The following is a 23,057-nucleotide window of genomic DNA, read 5'->3' as shown; positions in this document are numbered from 1 at the left end:
CTGCTAGAGGGGTGTCTTACCTATACTGCATAGGCAGTGAGAGGCTGGCATGGCACCCTGAGGGGAGTGCCATGTCGACTTACTCATTTTGTTCTCACTAGCACACACAGGCTTGTAAGCAGTGTGTCTGTGCTGAGTGAGGGGTCTCTAGGGTGGCATAAGACATGCTGCAGCCCTTAGAGACCTTCCTTGGCATCAGGGCCCTTGGTACTAGAAGTACCAGTTACAAGGGACTTATCTGAATGCCAGGGTGTGCCAATTGTGGATACAATGGTACATTTTAGGTGAAGGAACACTGGTGCTGGGGCCTGGTTAGCAGGGTCCCAGCACACTTCTCAGTCAAGTCAGCATCAGTATCAGGCAAAAAGTGGGGGGTAACTGCAACAGGGAGCCATTTCTTTACAAATACACATCAGGAAAATTAGTTTTTCATATCATTTGACATGAACTATAGGGTCACCTTCATCAGAAAGGGATCTATTGCAGGATGGATAGTACAAACATGTTACAAATTGGCAGGCACAGAACTATTACAAAGACCAAGAGCACACTCTGAGGATAGAGGGAGCCACACTGGCTGGCATTCATATCCAACATTTCCATCAGACATCTGCCTGACAGCTGCATAGTCATTGGTGCACACGTTCACAGGAGACTAATGCGTGGATGTAGAAGTAAACCAGGAAAAATAGGCCGGACAAAGGGTACTGAAAAGTTTTCCTCCTCGTTTCAATCCCAGTCTCTTGCTGCCAAATGAAGTTTGCCTAGATTCACATACAACATACCCACCTCCCTGGAAATGAGGAGCTTCAAAAACAGAAAGAACAGGAAGACTAAAACAGACTGAAGCTTCAATGAGAGGTCACCAACAAAAAAAAAACAAAGGAGAAGAGGAAAAGTTTTAAAAAGAATTTGGCAACCAAACAGGCTCCTGTGGAAGATATCGTTGGTCACAAGACGAAGGATGAGGATATCAAATAGCGGTTGACAGCCACACCCCACCAAAAAAAAAAGAATCATGTATGTATTAAAGGTAATGTGCCTAACGGATGAATACGAGGCGCGGGTGTCATTTTGACAGCCTGTTTTTCATCGGTTAAGGAGGAACAGATCCAGCGGAGGGCCAGGTCTTTGGTGCCCATCTCATGCAGGCATCGGAAGGGGATGGGGTGCGAGACTGTGCAAAATGCTGCAGAGAGGTTCTGGAAAAAGAGGGCTGCCATGTCTCCAAGGAACACGTGATGTCATCTGTGGTGGTGACTAATGCTGTTTCTGTAATGTTGGGCCTGAATATGGACTGTGAAGTCAAGCTGGTGGTTATTGATGAGGTCAATGAGGCATCGATAGATTAGCTTCTCCAAGATTTTGGCCAGGTGTGGTAGAAGGGAGACGAGCCTGTAGTTGGCAAGTGCTGCTGGGTCTGCCAATGGTTTCTTAAGCAGGGGCATGACAATGGTGTGTTTCCAGGTGTCCGGGAAAGTGGATGAGTCAACAGAGGCATTGAGGATGGGTGGCAGCACTTCACTTATCTATAGGAGTCTTGTGGTGGTGGCAGGGTTCAGATGGGGCCACCAAGTAGATGGTCTTGATGATAGCTGCAGTTATGTCTGTGATAACGGCTGACCATGTGCTCAGGGGGTTGTCTTTGGCTGAGAAGGAAGTGAGGTTGAGGGTAGAAGTTACCCCCATGGAGGTGAATTGGTTTAAAAAAAAAAAAAGAAATCAAAACTTTTTGCAGAGGTCTTGCAAAAAGCTCGCCGAATATTTGTTGGAAGTAGTAGGTAGTGTGGTGAAATTAGATTGCAAAGATTTCATTGCTGCTGTATGCGCATGAGTTGATGCTGTAAGCTGTCTGCTTGTGTTCCAATCCGCTAGTAGTAGCGATTTGGGTAGATTTAAATGTTTTTCTCTGCAGTATATTGACTTCTCCACTTGCCTTCCATTTGCTTGCAGTGTTTTTCCGCCAGCCTGCATTCCTTTGTATACCAGCGCTCCTGTGGCTGGGATCTGGCTTTTGTGTTGCACTTGGAGAGAATCACAATGTTGTCCAGCTATTACCATTGTCACTTTTGTTTTTTTCCATACATGACGGAAAGAGGTGAGATGGTAGATTATGATTGGTAGATTAAGGGCACTGCAGGGGTCCAAGTGAGGAGGCATCGTTGCTGAATTGAGAAACATTATAAATGACAGTACGCAATGAGAAAATTGTTTTGTGACCGTTTTTTGTGTGGCCACCACACAGGGACCTGGCTTGGAGCCAGAGGTGAATTAACTTGGGTGGGTTGGTGGGTGTGCTCTGAAATCAAGAGGCGAGTACGGAGAAAGCATGTGGGATAAACTGTAGGTTGGGGCACATGTACGCGGCAAGGTTAGGGGAGCTGATGAGCTCCATTTCAATGGAGAGGAATTGTGCGGTGTAGGAAGTGAGAGATAGTGTGCACAGAGTCCGAGGGTTCCCCTTAGAGGTAAGATAGTGGCAAAATTAGATAATTCTAATGCTCTATTTTGTGGTAGTGTGGTCGAGCAGTAGGCTTATCAGAGGGTAGTGTTAAGCATTTGTTGTACACACACAGGCAATAAATGAGGAACATACACTCCGACTTACTCCAGGTCAATAGGTTTTTATATAGAAACATATTATTTTCTTAAATTATTTTAGAACCACAAGATTGAGAATTTAGGTAAGTACATAAATTGTAAGGTACTTCACACAGGTAAGTATGGAAGTTTGAATTAAAACAGTTGTGGCAGAAATGGCAATAAGCTATTTTAAAAGTGGACACTGCAAAAATCAACAGTTCCTGGTGGAGGAAAGTAATAGTTTCCCAGGTAAGTAAAGCACTTACAAGTTCAGTCTCCGGGGCATAGGCAGCCCACCGGTGGGGGTTCAAGTTAACCCCAAACACCCAGCACCAGCAACACAGGGCTGGTCAGGTGCAGAGGTCAAAGGAGGGCCCAAATAACATAGGCGCCTATGGAGAACAGGGGTGCTCCGGTCCTAGTCTGCTAGCAGATAAGTAACTGCTTCCTTGGGGAGCAGACCAGAGGGGTTTTGTAGAGCGTGTGGGGAGGGGGGATGATGACTCACGCTTCCGGAGTGAGGCTGGAGTCTTCTTTAAAGATGGTTTCTTGGTTGTAGTTTTGAACAGAGCTGCTGTCCTCAGGAGGTTCTTGGTCCTTTAGGTGCAGGTCAGTCCTCTGAGTCCTCAGAGGTCGCTGGTCCTGCTGGATGCGTCGCTGTGCAGGTTCTCAGACTCTGGAGACAGGCTGGGCTTTCAGGTCAGCAGTCCTTCTTTTTTCGGGCTGCAGGAATCTGATTTCCTGGGTTCAGAGTCGCCCCTAAATACCCAATTTAGGGGTGTGTTTAGGTCTCTGGCAGTAGCCAATGGTTACTGTCCTTGAGGGTGGCTACACCCTCTTTGTGCCTCCTCCCTGTGGGGAGGGGGACACACCCCTAATCCTATTGGGGGGAAATCGTCCAAAACAAGATGGAGGATTTCCTAAGGCAGGGGTCACCTCAGCTCAGGACACCTCAGGGGCTGTCCTGACCGGTGGGTGACTCCTTGTTTTTCTCACTATCTCCTCCGGACTTGCCGCCAAAAGTGGGGGCTGTGTCCGAAGGGACGGGCATCTCCACTAGCTGGAGTGCCCTGGTGCGGTGTAACACCAGGCTTGAGCCTTTGAGGCTCACCGCCAGGTGTTTGTTGCTGCAGGGGGAGGTGAGAAGCGCCTCCACCCAGAACAGGCTTTGTTCCTGGCCTCGGTGTGATAAAGGCACTCACCCCATGTGGCCAGAAACCCATCTGGATGTGGCAGGCTGGCAGGAACTGGTAAGCCTAACACTAGGAATTGGACTGGTATGCAGGGGGCATCTCTAAGATGCCCTCTGTGCGCACTTTTCAATAAATCCCACTCTGGCATCACTGTGCATTTATTGTGCTGAGAAGTTTGATACCAAACTTCCCAGATTTCAGTATAGCCATTATGGAACTGTGGAGTTTGTGTTTGACAAACTCCCAGACCATATACTCTTATGGCTACCCTGCACTTACAATGTCTAAGGTTTTGCTTAGACACTGCAGGGCCGTAGTGCTCATGCACATATGCCTCCACCTGTGGTATAGTGCACCCTGCTTAGGGCTGTAAGGCCTGTTAGTGGGATGACTTACCTATGCCACAGGCAGTGTGAGGTTGGCATGGCACTCTGAGGGGAGTGCCATGTCGACTTAGTTATTTTCTCCCCACCAGCACAGAGGCAGTGTGCCTGTGCTGAGTGAGGGGTCCCCAGGGTGGCATAATACATGCTGCAGCCCTTAGAGACCCTCCCTGGCCTCAGGGCCCTTGGTACCAGTTAAAAGGGGCTTATCTGTGTGCCATGGCGGTGCCAATTGTGGGAACAAAGGTACAGTTTAGGGAAAGAACACTTGTGCTGGGGCCTGGTTAGCAGGGTCCCAGCACACTTTCAATCATAACTAGCATCAACAAAAGGCAAAAGGTTAGGGGTAACCATGGTATCTGAGGCATTTTCCTACATGCAGCATTTTTGCATACAACCTTTGATGCCGGCACTGATGACTGAGTGAAGGTTCTCAATGAGAAGTTTAGTTCTAGGTAAGTAACTTTACTCTGAACAGATCTAAACGCCTAGTTAAATTCACAGCAATGGAAGCCTTAGTGTAAGGAAATGCCTCCTTGGCATGGTTACCCCCTGACTTTGTGCCTTTGCTGATGCTATGTGTAGGAAGTTGGCTCTATGTGCTATTTCAAAGTAAGGAATAGTATGCACAGAGTCCAAGGGCTCCCCTTAGAGGTATGATAGTGGCAAAAAGAGATAATACTAATGCTCTATTTTGTGGTAGTGTGGTCGAGCAGTAGGCTTATCAAAGGAGTAGTGTTAAGCATTTGTTGTACATACACACAGGCAATAAATGAGGAACACACACTCCTAGACAAATCCAGCCAATAGGTTTTGTTATAGAAAAATATATTTTCTTAGTTTATTTTAAGAACCACAGGTTCAAATTCTACATGTAATATCTCATTTGAAAGGTATTGCAGGTAAGTACTTTAGGAACTTTGAATCATTACATTAGCATGTATACTTTTTACATAAAACACAAATAGCTGTTTTAAAAGTGGACACAGTGCAATTTTCACAGTTCCTGGGGGAGGTAAAGTATTGTTAGTTTTCACAGGTAAGTAAGTCACTTACAGGTTTCAGTTTTTGGTCCAAGGTAGCCCACCGTTGGGGGTTTAGAGCAACCCCAAAGTCACCACACCAGCAGCTCAGGGCCAGTCAGGTGCAGAGGTCAAAGAGGTGCCCAAAACACATAGGCTTCAATGGAGAGAAGGGGGTGCCCCGGTTCCAGTCTGCCAGCAGGTAAGTACCCGCGTCTTCGGAGGGCAGACCAGGGGGGTTTTGTAGGGCACCGGGGGGGACACAAGTTCACACAAAAAGTACACCCTCAGCAGCGCGGGGGCGGCCAGGTGCAGTGTGCAAAACACGTGTTGGGTTTACAATGGTTTTCAATGAGAGATCAAGGGATCTCTTCAGCGTTGGGGGCTCCTCAGGGTAGCCACCACCTGGGCAAGGGAGAGGGCCTCCTGGGGGTCACTCCTGCACAGGAGTTCCGTTCCTTTAGGTGCTGGGGGCTGCGGGTGCAGGGTCTTTTCCAGCCGTCGGGAAATGGAGTTCAGGCAGTCGCGGTCAGGGGGAGCCTCGGGATTCCCTCTGCAGGCGTCGCTGTGGGGGCTCAGGGGGCACAACTTTGGTTACTCACAGTCTTGGAGTCGCCGGAGGGTCCTCCCTGAGGTGTTTCTCCACCAGTCGAGTCGGGGTCGCCGGGTGCAGTGTTGCAAGTCTCACGCTTCTTGCGGGGAGTTGCAGGGGTCTTTATATCTGCTCCTTGAAACAAAGTTGCAGTTCTTTTGGAGCAGTGCCGCTGTCCTCTGGAGTTTCTTGTCTTTCTTGAAGCAGGGCAGTCCTCAGAGGATTCAGAGGTCGCTGGTCCCTTGGAAAGCGTCGCTGGAGCAGGTTTCTTTGGAAGGCAGGAGACAGGCCGGTAAGTCTGGGGCCAAAGCAGTTGGTGTCTTCTGTTCTTCCTCTGCAGGGGTTTTTCAGCTCAGCAGTCCTTTTTCTTGTTAGTTGCCGGAATCCAAATTCTTAGGTTCAGGGAAGCCCTTAAATACTAAATTTAAGGGCGTGTTTAGGTCTGGGGGGTTAGTAGCCAATGGCTACTAGCCCTGAGGGTGAGTAAACCCTCTTTGTGCCTCCTCCCAAGGGGAGGGGGTCACATCCCTAATCCTATTGGGGGAATCCTCCATCTGCAAGATGGAGGATTTCTAAAAGTTAGTCACTTCAGCTCAGGACACCTTAGGGGCTGTCCTGACTGGTCAGTGACTCCTCCTTGTTTTTCTCATTATTTTCTCCGGCCTTGCCGCCAAAAGTGGGGGCCGTGGCCGGAGGGGGGCGGGCAACTCCACTAGCTGGAGTGTCCTGCGGTGCTGGCTCAAAGGGGTGAGCCTTTGAGGCTCACCGCCAGGTGTGACAGCTCCTGCCTGGGGGAGGTGTTAGAATCTCCACCCAGTGCAGGCTTTGTTACTGGCCTCAGAGTGACAAAGGCACTCTCCCCATGGGGCCAGCAACATGTCTCGGTCGTGGCAGGCTGCTGGAACCAGTCAGCCTACACAGATAGTCGGTTAAGGTTTCAGGGGGCACCTCTAAGGTGCCCTCTGTGGTGCATTTTACAATAAAATGTACACTGGCATCAGTGTGCATTTATTGTGCTGAGAAGTTTGATACCAAACTTCCCAGTTTTCAGTGTAGCCATTAATGGTGCTGTGGAGTTCGTGTAAAACAGACTCCCAGACCATATACTCTTATGGCTACCCTGCACTTACAATGTCTAAGGTTTTGTTTAGACACTGTAGGGGCACAGTGCTCATGCACTGGTGCCTTCACCTATGGTATAGTGCACCCTGCCTTAGGGCTGTAAGGCCTGCTAGAGGGGTGACTTATCTATACTTGCATAGGCAGTGAGAGGCTGGCATGGCACCCTGAGGGGAGTGCCATGTCGACTTACTCATTTTGTTCTCACCAGCACACACAAGCTGGCAAGCAGTGTGTCTGTGCTGAGTGAGGGGTCTCCTGGGTGGCATAAGACATGCTGCAGCCCTTAGAGACCTTCCTTGGCATCAGGGCCCTTGGTACCAGGGGTACCACTTACAAGGGACTTATCTGGATGCCAGGGTGTGCCAATTGTGGATACAAAAGTACAGGTTAGGGAAAGAACACTGGTGCTGGGGCCTGGTTAGCAGGGTGTACTTTCTGTGCGGACTTGTGTCCTCCCCGGTGCCCTACAAAACCCCCCTGGTCTGCCCTCCGAAGACGCGGGTACTTACCTGCTGGCAGACTGGAACCGGGCACCCCCTTCTCTCCATTGAAGCCTATGTGTTTTGGGCACCTCTTTGACCTCTGCACCTGACCGGCCCTGAGCTGCTGGTGTGGTAACTTTGGGGTTGCTCTGAACCCCCAACGGTGGGCTACCTTGGACCCAAAACTGAACCCTGTAGGTAATTTACTTACCTGCTAAAACTAACAATACTTTACCTCCCCCAGGAACTGTGAAAATTGCACGAAGTGTCCACTTTTAAAACAGCTTATTGTGTTTTATGTAAAAAGTATATATGCTACTGTAATTATTCAAAGTTCCTAAAGTACTTACCTGCAATACCTTTCAAATGAGATATTACATGTAGAATTTGAACCTGTGGTTCTTAAAATAAACTAAGAAAATATATTTTTCTATAACACCTATTGGCTGGATTTGTCTCGGAGTGTGTGTTCCTCATTTATTGCCTGTGTGTATGTACAACAAATGCTTAACACTACTCCTTTGATAAGCCTACTGCTCGACCACACTACCACAAAATAGAGCATTAGTATTATCTCTATTTGCCACTATCTTACCTCTAAGGGGAACCCTTGAACTCTGTGCATGCTATTCCTTACTTTGAAATAGCACATACAGAGCCAACTTCCTACATTGGTGGATCAGCGGTGGGGTACAAGACTTTGCATTTGCTGGACTACTCAGCCAATACCTGATCACACGACAAATTCCAAAAATTGTCATTAGAAATTGATTTTTTGCAATTTGAAATTTTTCTAAATTCTTTAAAGTCCTGCTAGGGCCGTGTGTTAGTCCCTGTTAGCATTTCTTTTAGAGTTTAAAAGTTTTTGGTAAAAGTTTGAATTAGATTCTAGAACTAGTCTTTAGATTCTTAAAAAGTATTCCAACTTTTAGAAGCATAATGTCTAGTACAGATATGAATGTGGTGGAACTCGACACCACACCTTACCTCCATCTTAAGATGAGGGAGCTAAGGTCACTCTGTAAAATAAAGAAAATAGCAATGGGCCCCAGACCTTCCAAACTACAGCTCCAGGAGCTGTTGGCAGAGTTTGAAAAGGCCAACCCCTCTGAGGATGGCAACACAGAGGATGATAGTGACTTGGAGGGTGATTCCCCCCCCCCTACCAGTCCTATCTAGGGAGGACAGGGCCTCTCAAGCCCTGACTCCAAGCATAATAGTCAGAGATGCTGGCTCCCTCACAGGAGGGACCAACATCTCTGAAATCACTGAGGATAACTCCAGTGAAGAGGACATCCAGTTAGCCAGGATGGCCAAAAGATTGGCTTTGGAAAGACAGATCCTAGCCATAGAGTGGGAAAGACAAGAGATGGGCCTAGGACCCATCAATGGTGGCAGCAACATAACTAGGGTCAGAGATTCTCCTGACCTGTTGAAAATCCCTAAAGGGATTGTAACTAAATATGAAGATGGTGATGACATCACCAAATGGTTCACAGCTTTTGAGAGGGCTTGTGTAACCAGAAAAGTGAACAAATCTCACTGGGGTGCTCTCCTTTGGGAAATGTTCACATGAAAGTGTAGGGATAGACTCCTCACACTCTCTGGAAAAGGTGCAGAATCTTATGACCTCATGAAGGGTACCCTGATTGAGGGCTTTGGATTCTCCACTGAGGAGTATAGGATTAGATTCAGGGGGGCTCAAAAATCCTCGAGCCAGACCTGGGTTGACTTTGTAGACTACTCAGTAAAAACACTAGATGGTTGGATTCAAGGCAGTGGTGTAAGTAATTATGATGGGCTGTACAATTTATTTGTGAAAGAACACCTGTTAAGTAATTGTTTCAATGATAAACTGCATCAGCATCTGGTAGACCTAGGACCAATTTCTCCCCAAGAATTGGGAAAGAAGGCGGACCATTGGGTCAAGACTAGGGTGTCCAAAACTTCCACAGGATGTGACCAAAAGAAAGGGGTCACAAAACCTCCCCAGGGGAAGGGTGGTGAGACCGCCAAAAACAAAAATAGTAAAGAGTCTTCTATAAGGCCCCCAAAAACCTGCACAGGAGGGTGGGCCCAGAGCCTCGTCACAAAACAATTCTGGGTACAAGGGTAAAAACTTTGATCCCAAAAAGGCCTTTTGTCGTAGCTGTAGTCAGTCTGGACACCAAACTGGAGACCAGGCCTGTCCCAAGAAAAATACCACTTCAAACTCCGCTCCAGCTAACACTGGAATGGCTAGTCTCCAAGTATGATCAACAGTGTGCCCAGAGCAAATCAGGTGTCACACTGAAGCTACATTAGTCTCTGAGGGTGGGGTGGATTTAGCCACACTGGCTGCCTGGCCCCCTAACATGCAAAAATACAGGCAGCAGCTCTTAATTAATGGGACAAGTGTAGAGGGCCTGAGGGATACAGGTGCCAGTGTCACTATGGTGACAGAGAAACTGGTTTCCCCTGGCCAATACCTGACTGGAAAAACCTATCCAGTCACCAATGCTGACAATCAAACTAAAGTACATCCCATGGCAATGGTAACTTTAGAGTGGGGAGGGGTCAATGGCCTGAAACAGGTGGTGGTCTCCTCAAATATCCCCGTAGACTGTTTGCTTGGAAATGGCCTGGAGTCCTCAGCATGGGCTGAGGTAGAACTGAAAACCCATGCAGCCATGCTGGGTATCCCTGAACTGGTGTGTGTCAAGACAAGGGCACAGTGCAAGGCACAGGGTGAAAAAGTAGAGCTGGAGTCTGGAAGAAAGGCCCAGCCTACCAAGAGAAAAGGAAAGTCAGCTGGGAAACCAGCTGCAACACAACAAGAAAAAGAGAACCTCTCTTCTCAGGAAGAAGTTCTGCCCTCTGAGGGAACTGAGCCTATGGAGTTGGAACCTTATCAGGTTGAGCTCTTAGGCCTAGGGGGACCCTCAAGGGAAGAGTTTTGTAAGGGACAAGAAACCTGTCCCTCTCTTGAAGGCCTTAGGCAGCAAGCTGCTGGAGAGTCCAAAGGCAAGAAAAACGGAACACATAGGGTCTATTGGGAAGATGGACTCCTGTACACTGAGGCAAGAGATCCCAAACCTGGTGCCACTAGGAGAGTGGTAGTGCCTCAGGCGTTCAGAGAGTTTATTCTGACCTTAGCCCATGATATTCCCCTTGCTGGGCATTTGGGACAAACCAAGACGTGGGAGAGGTTAGTCAACCACTTCTACTGGCCCAACATGTCCCAGAAGGTTAAGGAGTTTTGCATCTCCTGTACCACCTGTCAAGCCAGTGGTAAGACAGGTGGACATCCAAAGGCCCCCCTCATTCCACTTCCAGTGGTGGGGGTCCCCTTTGAAAGAGTGGGTGTGGACATAGTGGGTCCACTTGAACCTCCCACAGCCTCAGGAAATATGTACATCCTAGTAGTAGTGGATCATGCTACTAGGTATCCTGAAGCTATTCCCCTTAGGTCGACTATTGCCCCTGCAGTAGCCAAGGCCCTCATTGGTATCTTTACCAGAGTGGGCTTCCCTAAGGAGGTGGTGTCTGACAGAGGTACCAACTTCATGTCAGCATACCTGAAACACATGTGGAATGAGTGTGGAGTGACTTATAAGTTCACTACACCATATCATCCACAAACTAATGGCCTTGTTGAGAGATTCAACAAGACATTAAAAGGCATGATCATGGGGCTCCCAGAAAAAACTCAAAAGGAGATGGGATGTCCTCCTGCCATGTCTGCTTTTCGCTTACAGAGAGGCGCCTCAGAAGGGAGTAGGGTTCTCACCCTTTGAACTTCTGTTTGGCCACCCTGTAAGGGGACCACTTGCTCTTGTTAAAGAAGGCTGGGAGAGACCTCTTCATGAGCCTAAACAAGACATAGTGGACTATGTACTTGGCCTTCGCTCAAGGATGGCAGAGTACATGGAAAAGGCAAGTAAAAACCTTGAGGCCAGCCAACAGCTCCAGAAGTTTTGGTATGACCAAAAGGCTGCACTGGTTGAATTTCAACCAGGGCAGAAAGTCTGGGTTTTGGAGCCTGTGGCTCCCAGGGCACTCCAGGACAAATGGAGTGGCCCTTACCCAGTACTAGAGAGGAAGAGTCGGGTCACCTACCTGGTGGACCTGGGCACTAGCAGGAGCCCCAAGAGGGTGATCCATGTGAACCGCCTTAAGCTCTTCCATGACAGGGCTGATGTGAATCTGTTGATGGTAACAAATGAGGACCAGGAAGCTGAGAGTGAGCCTCTCCCTGATCTCCTCTCATCAGACCCTAAAGATGGCTCAGTGGATGGAGTGATCTACTCAGACACCCTCTCTAGCCAACAGCAATCGGACTGTAGGAAGGTCCTGCAGCAGTTTGCTGAGCTCTTTTCCCTAACCCCTGGTCAGACACACCTGTGTACCCATGATGTGGACACAGGAAACAGCATGGCTGTCAAAAACAAAATATTCAGACAGTCTGACCAAGTTAAGGAAAGCATCAAGGTGGAAGTCCACAAGATGCTGGAATTGGGAGTAATTGAGCACTCGGACAGCCCCTGGGCTAGCCCAGTGGTCTTAGTCCCCAAACCTCACACCAAAGAAGGAAAGAGAGAGATGAGGTTTTGTGTGGACTACAGAGGTCTTAATTCTGTCACCTAGACAGATGCCCATCCCATTCCTAGAGCTGACGAGCTGATTGACAAATTAGGTGCTGCCAAATTCTTAAGTACCTTTGACTTAACAGCAGGGTACTGGCAAATCAAAATGGCACCTGGAGCAAAAGAGAAAACAGCATTCTCCACACCTGATGGGCATTATCAGTTTACTGTTATGCCCTTTGGTTTAAAGAATGCCCCTGCCACCTTCCAAAGGTTGGTGAATCAAGTCCTTGCTGGCTTGGAGTCCTTTAGTGCAGCTTATCTTGATGATATTGCTGTCTTTAGCTCCAACTGGCAGGATCACCTGGTCCACCTGAAGAAGGTTTTGAAGGCTCTGCAATCAGCAGGCCTCTCTATCAAGGCATCCAAATGCCAGACAGGGCAGGGAACTGTGGTTTACTTGGGACACCTTGTAGGTGGAGGCCAAGTTCAGCCATTCCAGCCTAAGATCCAGACTATTCTGGACTGGGCAGCTCCAAAAACCCAGACTCAAGTCAGGGCATTCCTTGGCTTGACTGGGTACTATAGGAGGTTTGTGAAGGGATATGGATCCATTGTGACAGCCCTCACAGAACTCACCTCCAAGAAAATGCCCAAGAAGGTAAACTGGACTGTAGAATGCCAACAGGCCTTTGACACCCTGAAGCAAGCTATGTGCACAGCACCAGTTCTAAAAGCTCCAGATTACTCCAAGCAATTCATTGTGCAAACAGATGCCTCTGAACATGGGATAGGGGCAGTTTTGTCCCAAACAAATGATGATGGCCTTGACCAGCCTGTTGCTTTCATTAGCAGGAGGTTACTCCCCAGGGAGCAGCGTTGGAGTGCCATTGAGAGGGAGGCCTTTGCTGTGGTTTGGTCCCTGAAGAAGCTGAGACCATACCTCTTTGGTACTCCCTTCCTAGTTCAAACTGACCACAGACCTCTCAGATGGCTGATGCAAATGAAAGGTGAAAATCCAAAACTGTTGAGGTGGTCCATCTCCCTACAGGGAATGGACTTTATAGTGGAACACAGACCTGGGACTGCCCATGCCAATGCAGATGGCCTTTCCAGGTTCTTCCACTTAGAAAATGAAGACTCTCTTGGGAAAGGTTAGTCTCATCCTCTTTCGTTTTGGGGGGGGGGGGGGTTGTGGTGGCTTAGTGGACTAATACATCCACTGTAAGAATCTGTGCTCAACCTCGTGGCCACAGTTTCAAATCCCAGCGGGTCCACTCACACAATGTAGGAAGTTGCCTCTGTATGTGCTATTTCAAAGTAAGGAATAGTATGCACAGAGTCCAAGGGTTCCCCTTAGAGGTAAGATAGAGGCAAAAAGAGATAATACTAATGCTCTATTTTGTGGTAGTGTGGTCGAGCAGTAGGCTTATCAAAGTAGTGTTAAGCATTTGTTGTACATACACACAGGCAATAAATGAGGAACACACACTCCGAGACAAATCCAGCCAATAGGTTTTGTTATAGAAAAATATATGTTCGATGGCATATGTTGCTGCAGATACACATGTTTGGCACAGTCCGCTGCCTGGTGTTGGGCTCGGAGTATTACAAGTTGTTTTTCTTTGAAGAAGTCTTTTTGGTCACAGGACCGAAGGACTCCTCCCTCTTTGGCTCCATTGCGCATGGGCGTCGACTCCATCTTAGATTGTTTTTTTCCGCTGTCGGGTTCGGACGTATTCCTTTTCGCTCCGTGTTTCGGTTCGGAAAGTTAGTCAGAATCTCGGAAGAAAGCGTCGGTATTGTTCCGTTCGGTATCGGGATAGTTAGGTACATCGACACCGATCATCGGAAGACTTTGGGGCAGTTTCGATCCCCCATCGGGGCCTGGTCGGCCCGGCCGCGTGCGACATCGAAGCCGATGGAACGGACCCCGTTTCGTTTCTGCCCAAAATGTCACAGTAAGTATCCTTATACAGATCAGCACTTGGTCTGTAACTTGTGCTTGTCCCCCGAGCACAAGGAGGATACCTTACTGAAGCCTGTCAAGCCTTCCGGTCCAGAAAAACACTCCGGGACCGAAGAGCCAGGCGTCACCAAATGGCGTCCACGTCGACAAAACAACGTTTCGACGACGAAGAGGAAACATTCTCGGTTCCGGAATCAGAATCCGGAGACTCCGTCGAACAACAGCAACAAACTGTGAGTAAGACGTCGAAAAGTAAATCCATCGACAAACCGAAAGCCCAGGGGACGCCACTGCCAACAGGCCATGGCTCGACCCATAAATCAGGCGACCCGTCGAAGGGGCCGAAAAAGGGCACGCCCATAGCGAAGACACCCGACTCCGGTCGAGGGACCGCCATGGAGCAACCTCGGAGCCGAGAAAGCGGCTCCGAGAGACAAAAACAAGATACCGGCACCGAAAAACATCGGCACCGAGAATCCATGCCGAAAGGAACAAAAATTCTGTCGGTGCCGAAACCGAAAAAAGATTCTCTCTCGGCGCCGAAAAATACCACACCTTCATCCTACTCAGAGGAACAAGGACTAAGTGGCCAAATGCACAAATTTGGACAAGAGCTCCAAAGTGTAGAATCGGACTACACACAAAAGAGACTGTGCATCCAGCAAGATACAGGGAAGATATCAACCCTTCCCCCAATCATGAGGAAAAGAAGGATCGGACTTCCAAAGGATGACACACAACCACAAGCCAAAGTGGTTAAAAAAGTCACGCCTCCGCCCTCTCCTCCACAGGCATCGCCGGCACAAACACCGCCACAAATGCACTCACCAGCGCAAACTACCATAAGTCATGACGATCAGGATCAAGACGCTTGGGACCTGTATGACACCCCAGTGCCGGACAATGATCCCGAGTCATACCCCACAAAGCCGTCACCGCCAGAGGACAGTACCTCATACTCGCAACTGGTGGCTAGGGCTGCAGACTTCCACAATGTCCAACTGCATTCCGATCCTATAGAGGATGATTTCTTATTTAACACCCTCTCGGCTACACATAGCCAATATCAATGTCTCCCAATGCTACCAGGGATGTTACGGCACGCAAAACAAATTTTTGAGGAGCCCGTAAAATCAAGAGCCATCACCCCAAGGGTGGATAAGAAATACAAACCACCACCCACAGACCCAGTGTTTATTACTTCGCAGTTACCACCCGACTCTGTGGTAGTAGGGGCAGCTCGCAAAAGAGCAAATTCACATACATCTGGCGACGCCCCACCTCCGGACAAAGAAAGCCGAAAATTTGACGCGGCAGGGAAAAGAGTGGCATCACAGGCAGCCAACCAGTGGCGCATCGCAAATTCACAAGCGCTGCTGGCCAGATATGACCGCGCACACTGGGACGAGATGCAACTTCTCGTAGACCATCTTCCCCAGGAATACCAAAAAAGGGCGCAGCAAATAGTGGAAGAGGGACAAACGATCTCAAACAATCAAATCCGCTCTTCACTAGACGCAGCCGATACTGCAGCAAGAACAGTCAACACTGCTGTCACCATAAGGAGACACGCTTGGCTACACACTTCAGGCTTCAAACCTGAAATCCAGCAGGCTGTCCTTAATATGCCCTTCAACGAGAAACAACTGTTTGGCTCGGAAGTGGATACAGCCATTGAAAAACTTAAAAAGGACACAGACACGGCCAAGGCCATGGGCGCACTCTACTCCCCGCAGAGCAGAGGCTCTTTCAGAAAAACTCCATTTAGAGGGGGGTTTCGTGGCCAACCCACAGACACCACCAACCAACAATCAAGAACCACACCATATCAGGGTTCCTTCCAAAGGGGAGGTTTCAGGGGATATCGGGGGGGTCAATTCCCAAGGAGTAGGGGAAGATTCCAGACTCCAAAAACACCTCCACCTAAACAGTGACTTTCAAGTCACGCAACCCCTTCACTCAACACCAGTGGGGGGAAGACTAAGCCAATTCTACCAATCTTGGCAACAGATTACAACAGACAATTGGGTATTAGCAATAATCCAACATGGCTATTGCATAGAATTCCACAACTTCCCACCAAACATCCCCCCCAAAACACGCAAAATGTCACAACATCATTTAGAACTTTTAGGACTAGAAGTTCAAGCACTACTGCAAAAGGATGCAATAGAATTAGTACCAGTACAACAAAAAAACACAGGAGTTTACTCCCTGTACTTTCTAATTCCAAAAAGAGACGAAACATTGAGACCAATATTAGATCTCAGGACACTAAATACCTACATCATATCGGACCATTTTCACATGGTCACACTACAAGACATCATTCCACTGCTCAAACAGCAAGATTACATGACCACATTAGACCTAAAGGATGCGTACTTTCATATACCAATACACCCTTCTCACAGAAAGTACCTACGGTTCGTATTCAAAGGAATACATTACCAATTCAAGGTGTTGCCATTCGGAATAACAACTGCACCAAGAGTGTTCACAAAATGTCTAGCAGTAGTAGCAGCACACATCAGGAGACAACAGATACATGTGTTCCCTTACCTAGACGACTGGCTAATCAAAACCAACACAATAAAAAAATGCGCAAACAACACCACTTTTGTCATACAAACCCTTCACAAACTGGGGTTTTCCATCAACTACACAAAATCACACCTAGAACCGTGTCAAACACAACAATATCTAGGAGCAACCATCAACACATCAAAAGGAATTGCCACTCCAAGTCCACAAAGAGTGCAGGCATTCCACAAGCTAATAAGTGCTATGTTTCCAAACCAAAAGATACAAGCAAAATTTGCGCTAAAACTTCTAGGCATGATGTCATCATGCATAGCCATTGTCCCAAACGCAAGACTACACATGCGACCCTTACAACAGTGTCTAGCATCACAATGGTCACAGGCACAGGGTCAACTTCAAAATCTGGTGTTGGTAGACCGCCAAACATACCTCTCGCTTCTATGGTGGAACAGCAAAAATTTAAACAAAGGGCGGACATTTCAGGACCCAGTGCCTCAATACGTTATAACAACAGATGCTTCCATGACAGGGTGGGGAGCACACCTCAATCACCACAGCATTCAAGGACAATGGGATATACACGAAACAAAATTTCATATCAATTACCTAGAACTGTTGGCAGTATTTCTAGCGTTAAAAGCCTTCCAACCCATAATAACACACAAATACATTCTTGTCAAAACAGACAACATGACAACAATGTATTATCTAAACAAACAAGGAGGAACACACTCAACACAATTGTGCCTCCTAACACAAAAAATTTGGCAGTGGGCGATTCACAACAACATTCGCCTAATAGCACAATTTATTCCAGGAATACAAAACCAACTAGCAGACAACCTTTCGCGAGACCACCAACAAGTCCACGAATGGGAAATTCACCCCCAAGTCCTGAACAAGTACTTTCAAATTTGGGGAACACCCCAGATAGATTTGTTCGCAACAAGAGAAAACTCAAAATGCCAAAACTTCGCATCCAGGTACCCACACCGCGAATCACAAGGCAATGCTCTATGGATGAATTGGTCAGGGATATTTGCGTACGCTTTTCCCCCTCTCCCTCTCCTTCCATATCTAGTAAACAAGTTAAGTCAAAACCAACTCAAACTCATACTGATAGCACCCACATGGGCAAGACAACCTTGGTATACAACTCTACTAGACCTTTCACTAGTACCGCATGTCAAACTACCCAACAGGCCAGATCTGTTAACACAACACAAACAACAGATCAGACATCCAAACCCAGCATCATTGAATCTGGCAATTTGGCTCCTGAAATCCTAGAATTCGGACACTTGGACCTCACACAAGAATGCATGGAGGTCATAAAACAAGCTAGAAAACCTTCCACTAGACACTGCTATGCATCTAAGTGGAAAAGATTTGTTTACTACTGCCATGCCAATCAAATACAACCAGTACATGCCTCTACTAAAGACATAGTAGGATACTTACTACATTTGCAAAAAGCAAATCTCGCTTTTTCATCTATAAAAATACACCTCGCAGCTATATCTGCTTACCTACAAACTACTCATTCATCGTCTCTATTTAGAATACCAGTTATTAAAGCATTCATGGAAGGGCTAAAAAGAATTATACCACCAAGAACACCACCAGTTCCTTCATGGAATCTTAACATCGTCTTAACAAGACTCATGGGTCCCCCTTTCGAACCCATGCATTCCTGTGAAATGCAATATCTAACCTGGAAGGTCGCATTTCTCATTGCAATCACATCCCTCAGATGAGTAAGTGAAATACAGGCATTTACCATACAAGAACCATTTATTCAAATACACAACAATAAAATAGTTCTAAGAACAAATCCAAAATTTCTGCCAAAGGTAATCTCACCATTCCATTTAAATCAAACAGTAGAATTGCCAGTGTTCTTCCCACAACCAAATTCTGTGGCTGAAAGGGCACTACATACATTAGACATCAAAAGAGCACTAATGTATTACATTGACAGAACAAAGCTAATCAGGAAAACAAAACATCTGTTCATAGCTTTTCAAAAACCACACATAGGAAATCCAATCTCTAAACAAGGCATTGCTAGATGGATAGTCAGATGCATTCAAACATGCTATCTTAAAGCCAAAAGAGAATTGCCTGTTACACCAAAGGCACACTCAACCAGAAAGAAAGGTGCTACAATGGCCTTTCTAGGAAACATTCCTATGAGCGAAATATGTAAGGCTGCAACCTGGTCTACGCCTCATACGTTTACTAAACACTACTGTGTAGACGTACTAAATGCACAACAAGCTACAGTGGGCCAAGCTGTACTAAGAACATTATTCCAAACTACTTCAACTCCTACAGGCTAAACCACCGCTTTTAGGGGAGGTAACTGCTTTATAGTCTATGCCAAACATGTGTATCTGCAGCAACATATGCCATCGAACTGAAAATGTCACTTACCCAGTGTACATCTGTTCGTGGCATTAGTCGCTGCAGATTCACATGTACCCTCCCACCTCCCCGGGAAGCCTGTAGCCGTTTAGAAGTAGACGATAAACCTTAAACATCTGAACATTTGTAAATAATTATTAGAAACTCTTATCATACATACATATTCACTCCATTGCATGGGCACTATTTATACCAAACAACTCCATCCTCACCCTCTGCGGGGAAAACAAGCTAAGATGGAGTCGACGCCCATGCGCAATGGAGCCAAAGAGGGAGGAGTCCTTCGGTCCCGTGACCAAAAAGACTTCTTCGAAGAAAAACAACTTGTAATACTCCGAGCCCAACACCAGGCAGCGGACTGTGCCAAACATGTGAATCTGCAGCGACTAATGCCACGAACAGATGTACACTGGGTAAGTGACATTTTCATTTCTTAGTTTATTTTAAGAACCACAGGTTCAAATTCTACATGTAATATCTCATTTGAAAGGTATTGCAGGTAAGTACTTTAGGAACTTTGAATAATTACAGTAGCATATATACTTTTTACATAAAACACAAATAGCTGTTTTAAAAGTGGACACTTAGTGCAATTTTCACAGTTCCTGGGGGAGGTAAAGTATTGTTAGTTTTAGCAGGTAAGTAAATTACCTACAGGGTTCAGTTTTGGGTCCAAGGTAGCCCACCGTTGGGGGTTCAGAGCAACCCCAAAGTTACCACACCAGCAGCTCAGGGCCGGTCAGGTGCAGAGGTCAAAGAGGTGCCCAAAACACATAGGCTTCAATGGAGAGAAGGGGGTGCCCCGGTTCCAGTCTGCCAGCAGGTAAGTACCCGCGTCTTCGGAGGGCAGACCATGGGGGTTTTGTAGGGCACCGGGGGGGGGGGGACACAAGTCTACACAGAAAGTACACCCTCAGCAGCGCGGGGGCGGCCGGGTGCAGTGTGTAAACTGGCGTCTGGTTTCCAATGGGAGACCAAGGGGTCTCTTCAGCGGTGCAGGCAGGCAAGGGGGGGGGGGCTCCTCGGGGTAGCCACCACCTGGGCAAGGAAGAGGGCCTCCTAGGGGTCACTCCTGCACAGAAGTTCCGTTCCTTCAGGTGCTGGGGGCTGCGGGTGCAGGGTCTTTTCCAGCCGTCTGGACTTTAGGTTCAGGCAGTCGCGGTCAGGGGGAGCCTCGGGATTCCCTCTGCAGGCGTCGCTGTGGGGGCTCAGGGGGGACAACTTTGGTTACTCACACCCTCGGAGTCGCCGGAGGGTCCTCCCTGAGGTGTTGGTTCTCCACCAGTCGAGTCGGGCTCGCCGGGTGCAGTTTAGGTTCAGGGTAGCCCTTAAATACTAAATTTAAGGGCGTGTTTAGGTCTGGGGGGTTAGTAGCCAATGGCTACTAGCCCTGAGGGTGGGTACACCCTCTTTGTGCCTCCTCCCAAGGGGAGGGGGGTCACATCCCTAATCCTATTGGGGGAATCCTCCATCTGCAAGATGGAGGATTTCTAAAAGTTAGTCACTTCAGCTCAGGACACCTTAGGGGCTGTCCTGACTGGCCAGTGACTCCTCCTTGTTGTTCTCATTATTTCCCCCGGCCTTGCCGCCAAAAGTGGGGCCGTGGCCGGAGGGGGCGGACAACTCCACTAGCTGGAGTGCCCTGTGGTGCTGGAACAAAGGGGGTGAGCCTTTGAGGCTCACCGCCAGGTGTTACAGCTCCTGCCTGGGGGAGGTGTTAGCATCTCCACCCAGTGCAGGCTTTGTTACTGGCCTCAGAGTGACAAAGGCACTCTCCCCGTGGGGCCAGCAACATGTCTCGGTTGTGGCAGGCTGCTGGAACCAGTCAGCCTACACAGTCGGTTAAGGGTTCAGGGGGCACCTCTAAGGTGCCCTCTGGAGTGTATTTTACAATAAAATGTACACTGGCATCAGTGTGCATTTATTGTGCTGAGAAGTTTGATACCAAACTTCCCTGTTTTCAGTGTAGCCATTATGGTGCTGTGGAGTTCGTGTTTGACAGACTCCCAGACCATATACGCTTATGGCTACCCTGCACTTACAAGGTCTAAGGTTTGGCTTAGACACTGTAGGGGCACAGTGCTCATGCACTGGTGCCTTCACCTATGGTATAGTGCATCCTGCCTTAGGGCTGTAAGGCCTGCTAGAGGGGTGACTTATCTATACATACATAGGCAGTGAGAGGCTGGCATGGCACCCTGAGGGGAGTGCCATGTCGACTTACTCATTTTGTTCTCACCAGCACACACAAGCTGGCAAGCAGTGTGTCTGTGCTGAGTGAGGGGTCTCCAGGGTGGCATAAGACATGCTGCAGCCCTTAGAGACCTTCCTTGGCATCAGGGCCCTCGGTACCAGGGGTACCGTTTACAAGGGACTTATCTGGATGCCAGAGTGTGCCAATTGTGGATACAAAAGTACAGGTTAGGGAAAGAACACTGGTGCTGGGGCCTGGTTAGCAGGCCTCAGCACACTTTCAATTCAAAACATAGCATCAGCAAAGGCAAAAAGTCAGGGGGTAACCATGCCAAGGAGGCATTTCCTTACACTTAGTGTCTTATGTTCTTCCCGTATGAAATAGATAACTGGCCTCTATTCACAGTGGCAGTGAGTTAGCCAGCTAGAGCTGCAGCCTTGTGATAACAATTCATGGTTCCTTATTTTCAGTTTCTCTGCTATTGTGAGCATAGCGATCCATGGAAACTGGCTCCAGACGTTTCTGAAAAGAGGTCCTCTTGAATAGGGGTTGACTTACTTTAGTTGCTTGAGATTTGCATCCTCCTGAAACAACCCTTGCACTTGCCTTTAGGTGCACATGCTGTTGTCTCGGGGGGGATACTGCATATCTCCCCAGTTCATTTTGGGCCTTTTTGCTAATGGCACAGTAGCAAGGAAGCATGGGTGCAATAGACGCTGTGTTTTGTAAAATTGTGTTGGTTTTTCTCCCCCTATGTGCGAGAAAAAACACTCTGGGTTTTTATGATGATTGTTGTCAAGATGTTGCTTCCTCTGAAACGAGAAGTGGGTTGGGTCCTAGAAAATGCGTATTGAATTTTCACGTTCTGAACGCTCTTTGCTGGCAGAGGTTCTGGAAGAAGCTCTTGTGGGGAACAACGCCGACGGCCCGCTGTGCGAGCTTCTCTTTTTCTTTCTGACTGCCATTTTTGAGGCCATGGCAGAGGAGGAGGAGGAGGTGGCGAAGGATCAGATTGCCGAGGCTGATACTAAAGGTTGGTGGTCACATCTCTTGCTCATGACGACCAGATGTCCGCTTGTGTTGGTTCATCTAGAATCTCTTCTCTCTCCGCTGTTTCTTGTGTGCTTGCCTATGGGACTGTTAGTCTTGTTTGTGTCTTGCGCTGGATGAAGCAGCATGTTTGCTGTGTGTACCTTTGAGGTTGAGTATGGCATTTTTTGTTTGTGTCATGCTCTGCCTGTTCTTTGGCACGTGGAGTTGACTACAACAGTGAGATTTCTAATGTTGCGAACATGTGATGAGTGTGCGGTTGTACTTTGTGCTGTTTGTATTGTTTCATTGCTATTGTGGCATTAGATGTGGCTCTGTGCCCGAGTTGGTCTGCACACAGTGACTGGCAGGGCTCATGTCTGCTCTGCACAGGAGTGGCGAACCACTGAGTGGTAGAGGTGATATTTTGGTGGTAAGTTAGAAGCTTTAAGTTTGAGGCAGAGTTGCCATCTCCGTCTCTTGCATGAACCTGCTGTGTGTTCAGAAACTGTGGGTGTCAGAGTTGGAGGTTGTTAGTGTCACAATTCGTTGCTTTAATATGATCTTTGCTGCTGTTGCAGATTTAACAGAGGCCTTGGATGAAGATGCTGACCCTACGAAAACTGCTCTGTCTGCAGTGGCTTCTCTGGCTGCAGCTTGGCCACAGTTACACCAAGGTAGGAGACACTTCATCACTAGCCGCGTGTGTACTGTGCCTTCACGTTATTCACAACGCCCTTTCTCATTCCGAATCTGCAGAAATACTACGTTTTTTGCTGCTGTTCCTCAATCCTTGATCTGTCCCTCTGTTTGAGATACTCATTTATTACAAGACATACTGTTAATCCTGCAAGTACTGGATTGTAGCATGTCACTGTGAGGACCTGTGATCTGGGGCAGGCACTACCTGTGTGCGGGTTCTATCGTTTACTGCTTTTGCCCTAGGGCCAGC

General features: G+C 47.8%; 1 protein-coding gene across 1 annotated transcript in view; it reads left to right on the top strand.

The window, feature by feature from the left end:
- The window catches only part of BAZ1A (bromodomain adjacent to zinc finger domain 1A), a 318,920-nt gene that overhangs the window by 135,665 nt on the left and 160,198 nt on the right, over positions 1 to 23,057 (top strand). The window contains exons 11-12 of the mRNA XM_069209108.1: positions 21,963 to 22,109; positions 22,687 to 22,782. Of these exons, the coding sequence (XP_069065209.1) occupies positions 21,963 to 22,109; positions 22,687 to 22,782 (243 nt within the window). The remainder of the gene's footprint in view (positions 1 to 21,962; positions 22,110 to 22,686; positions 22,783 to 23,057) is intronic.

This window comes from Pleurodeles waltl, chromosome 9 (assembly GCF_031143425.1).
Source record: "Pleurodeles waltl isolate 20211129_DDA chromosome 9, aPleWal1.hap1.20221129, whole genome shotgun sequence".
Lineage (NCBI taxonomy): Eukaryota > Metazoa > Chordata > Amphibia > Caudata > Salamandridae > Pleurodeles > Pleurodeles waltl.
The sequence above is the reverse complement of the archived record's forward strand: the minus strand, read 5'-3'. Positions and strand labels throughout refer to the sequence as shown.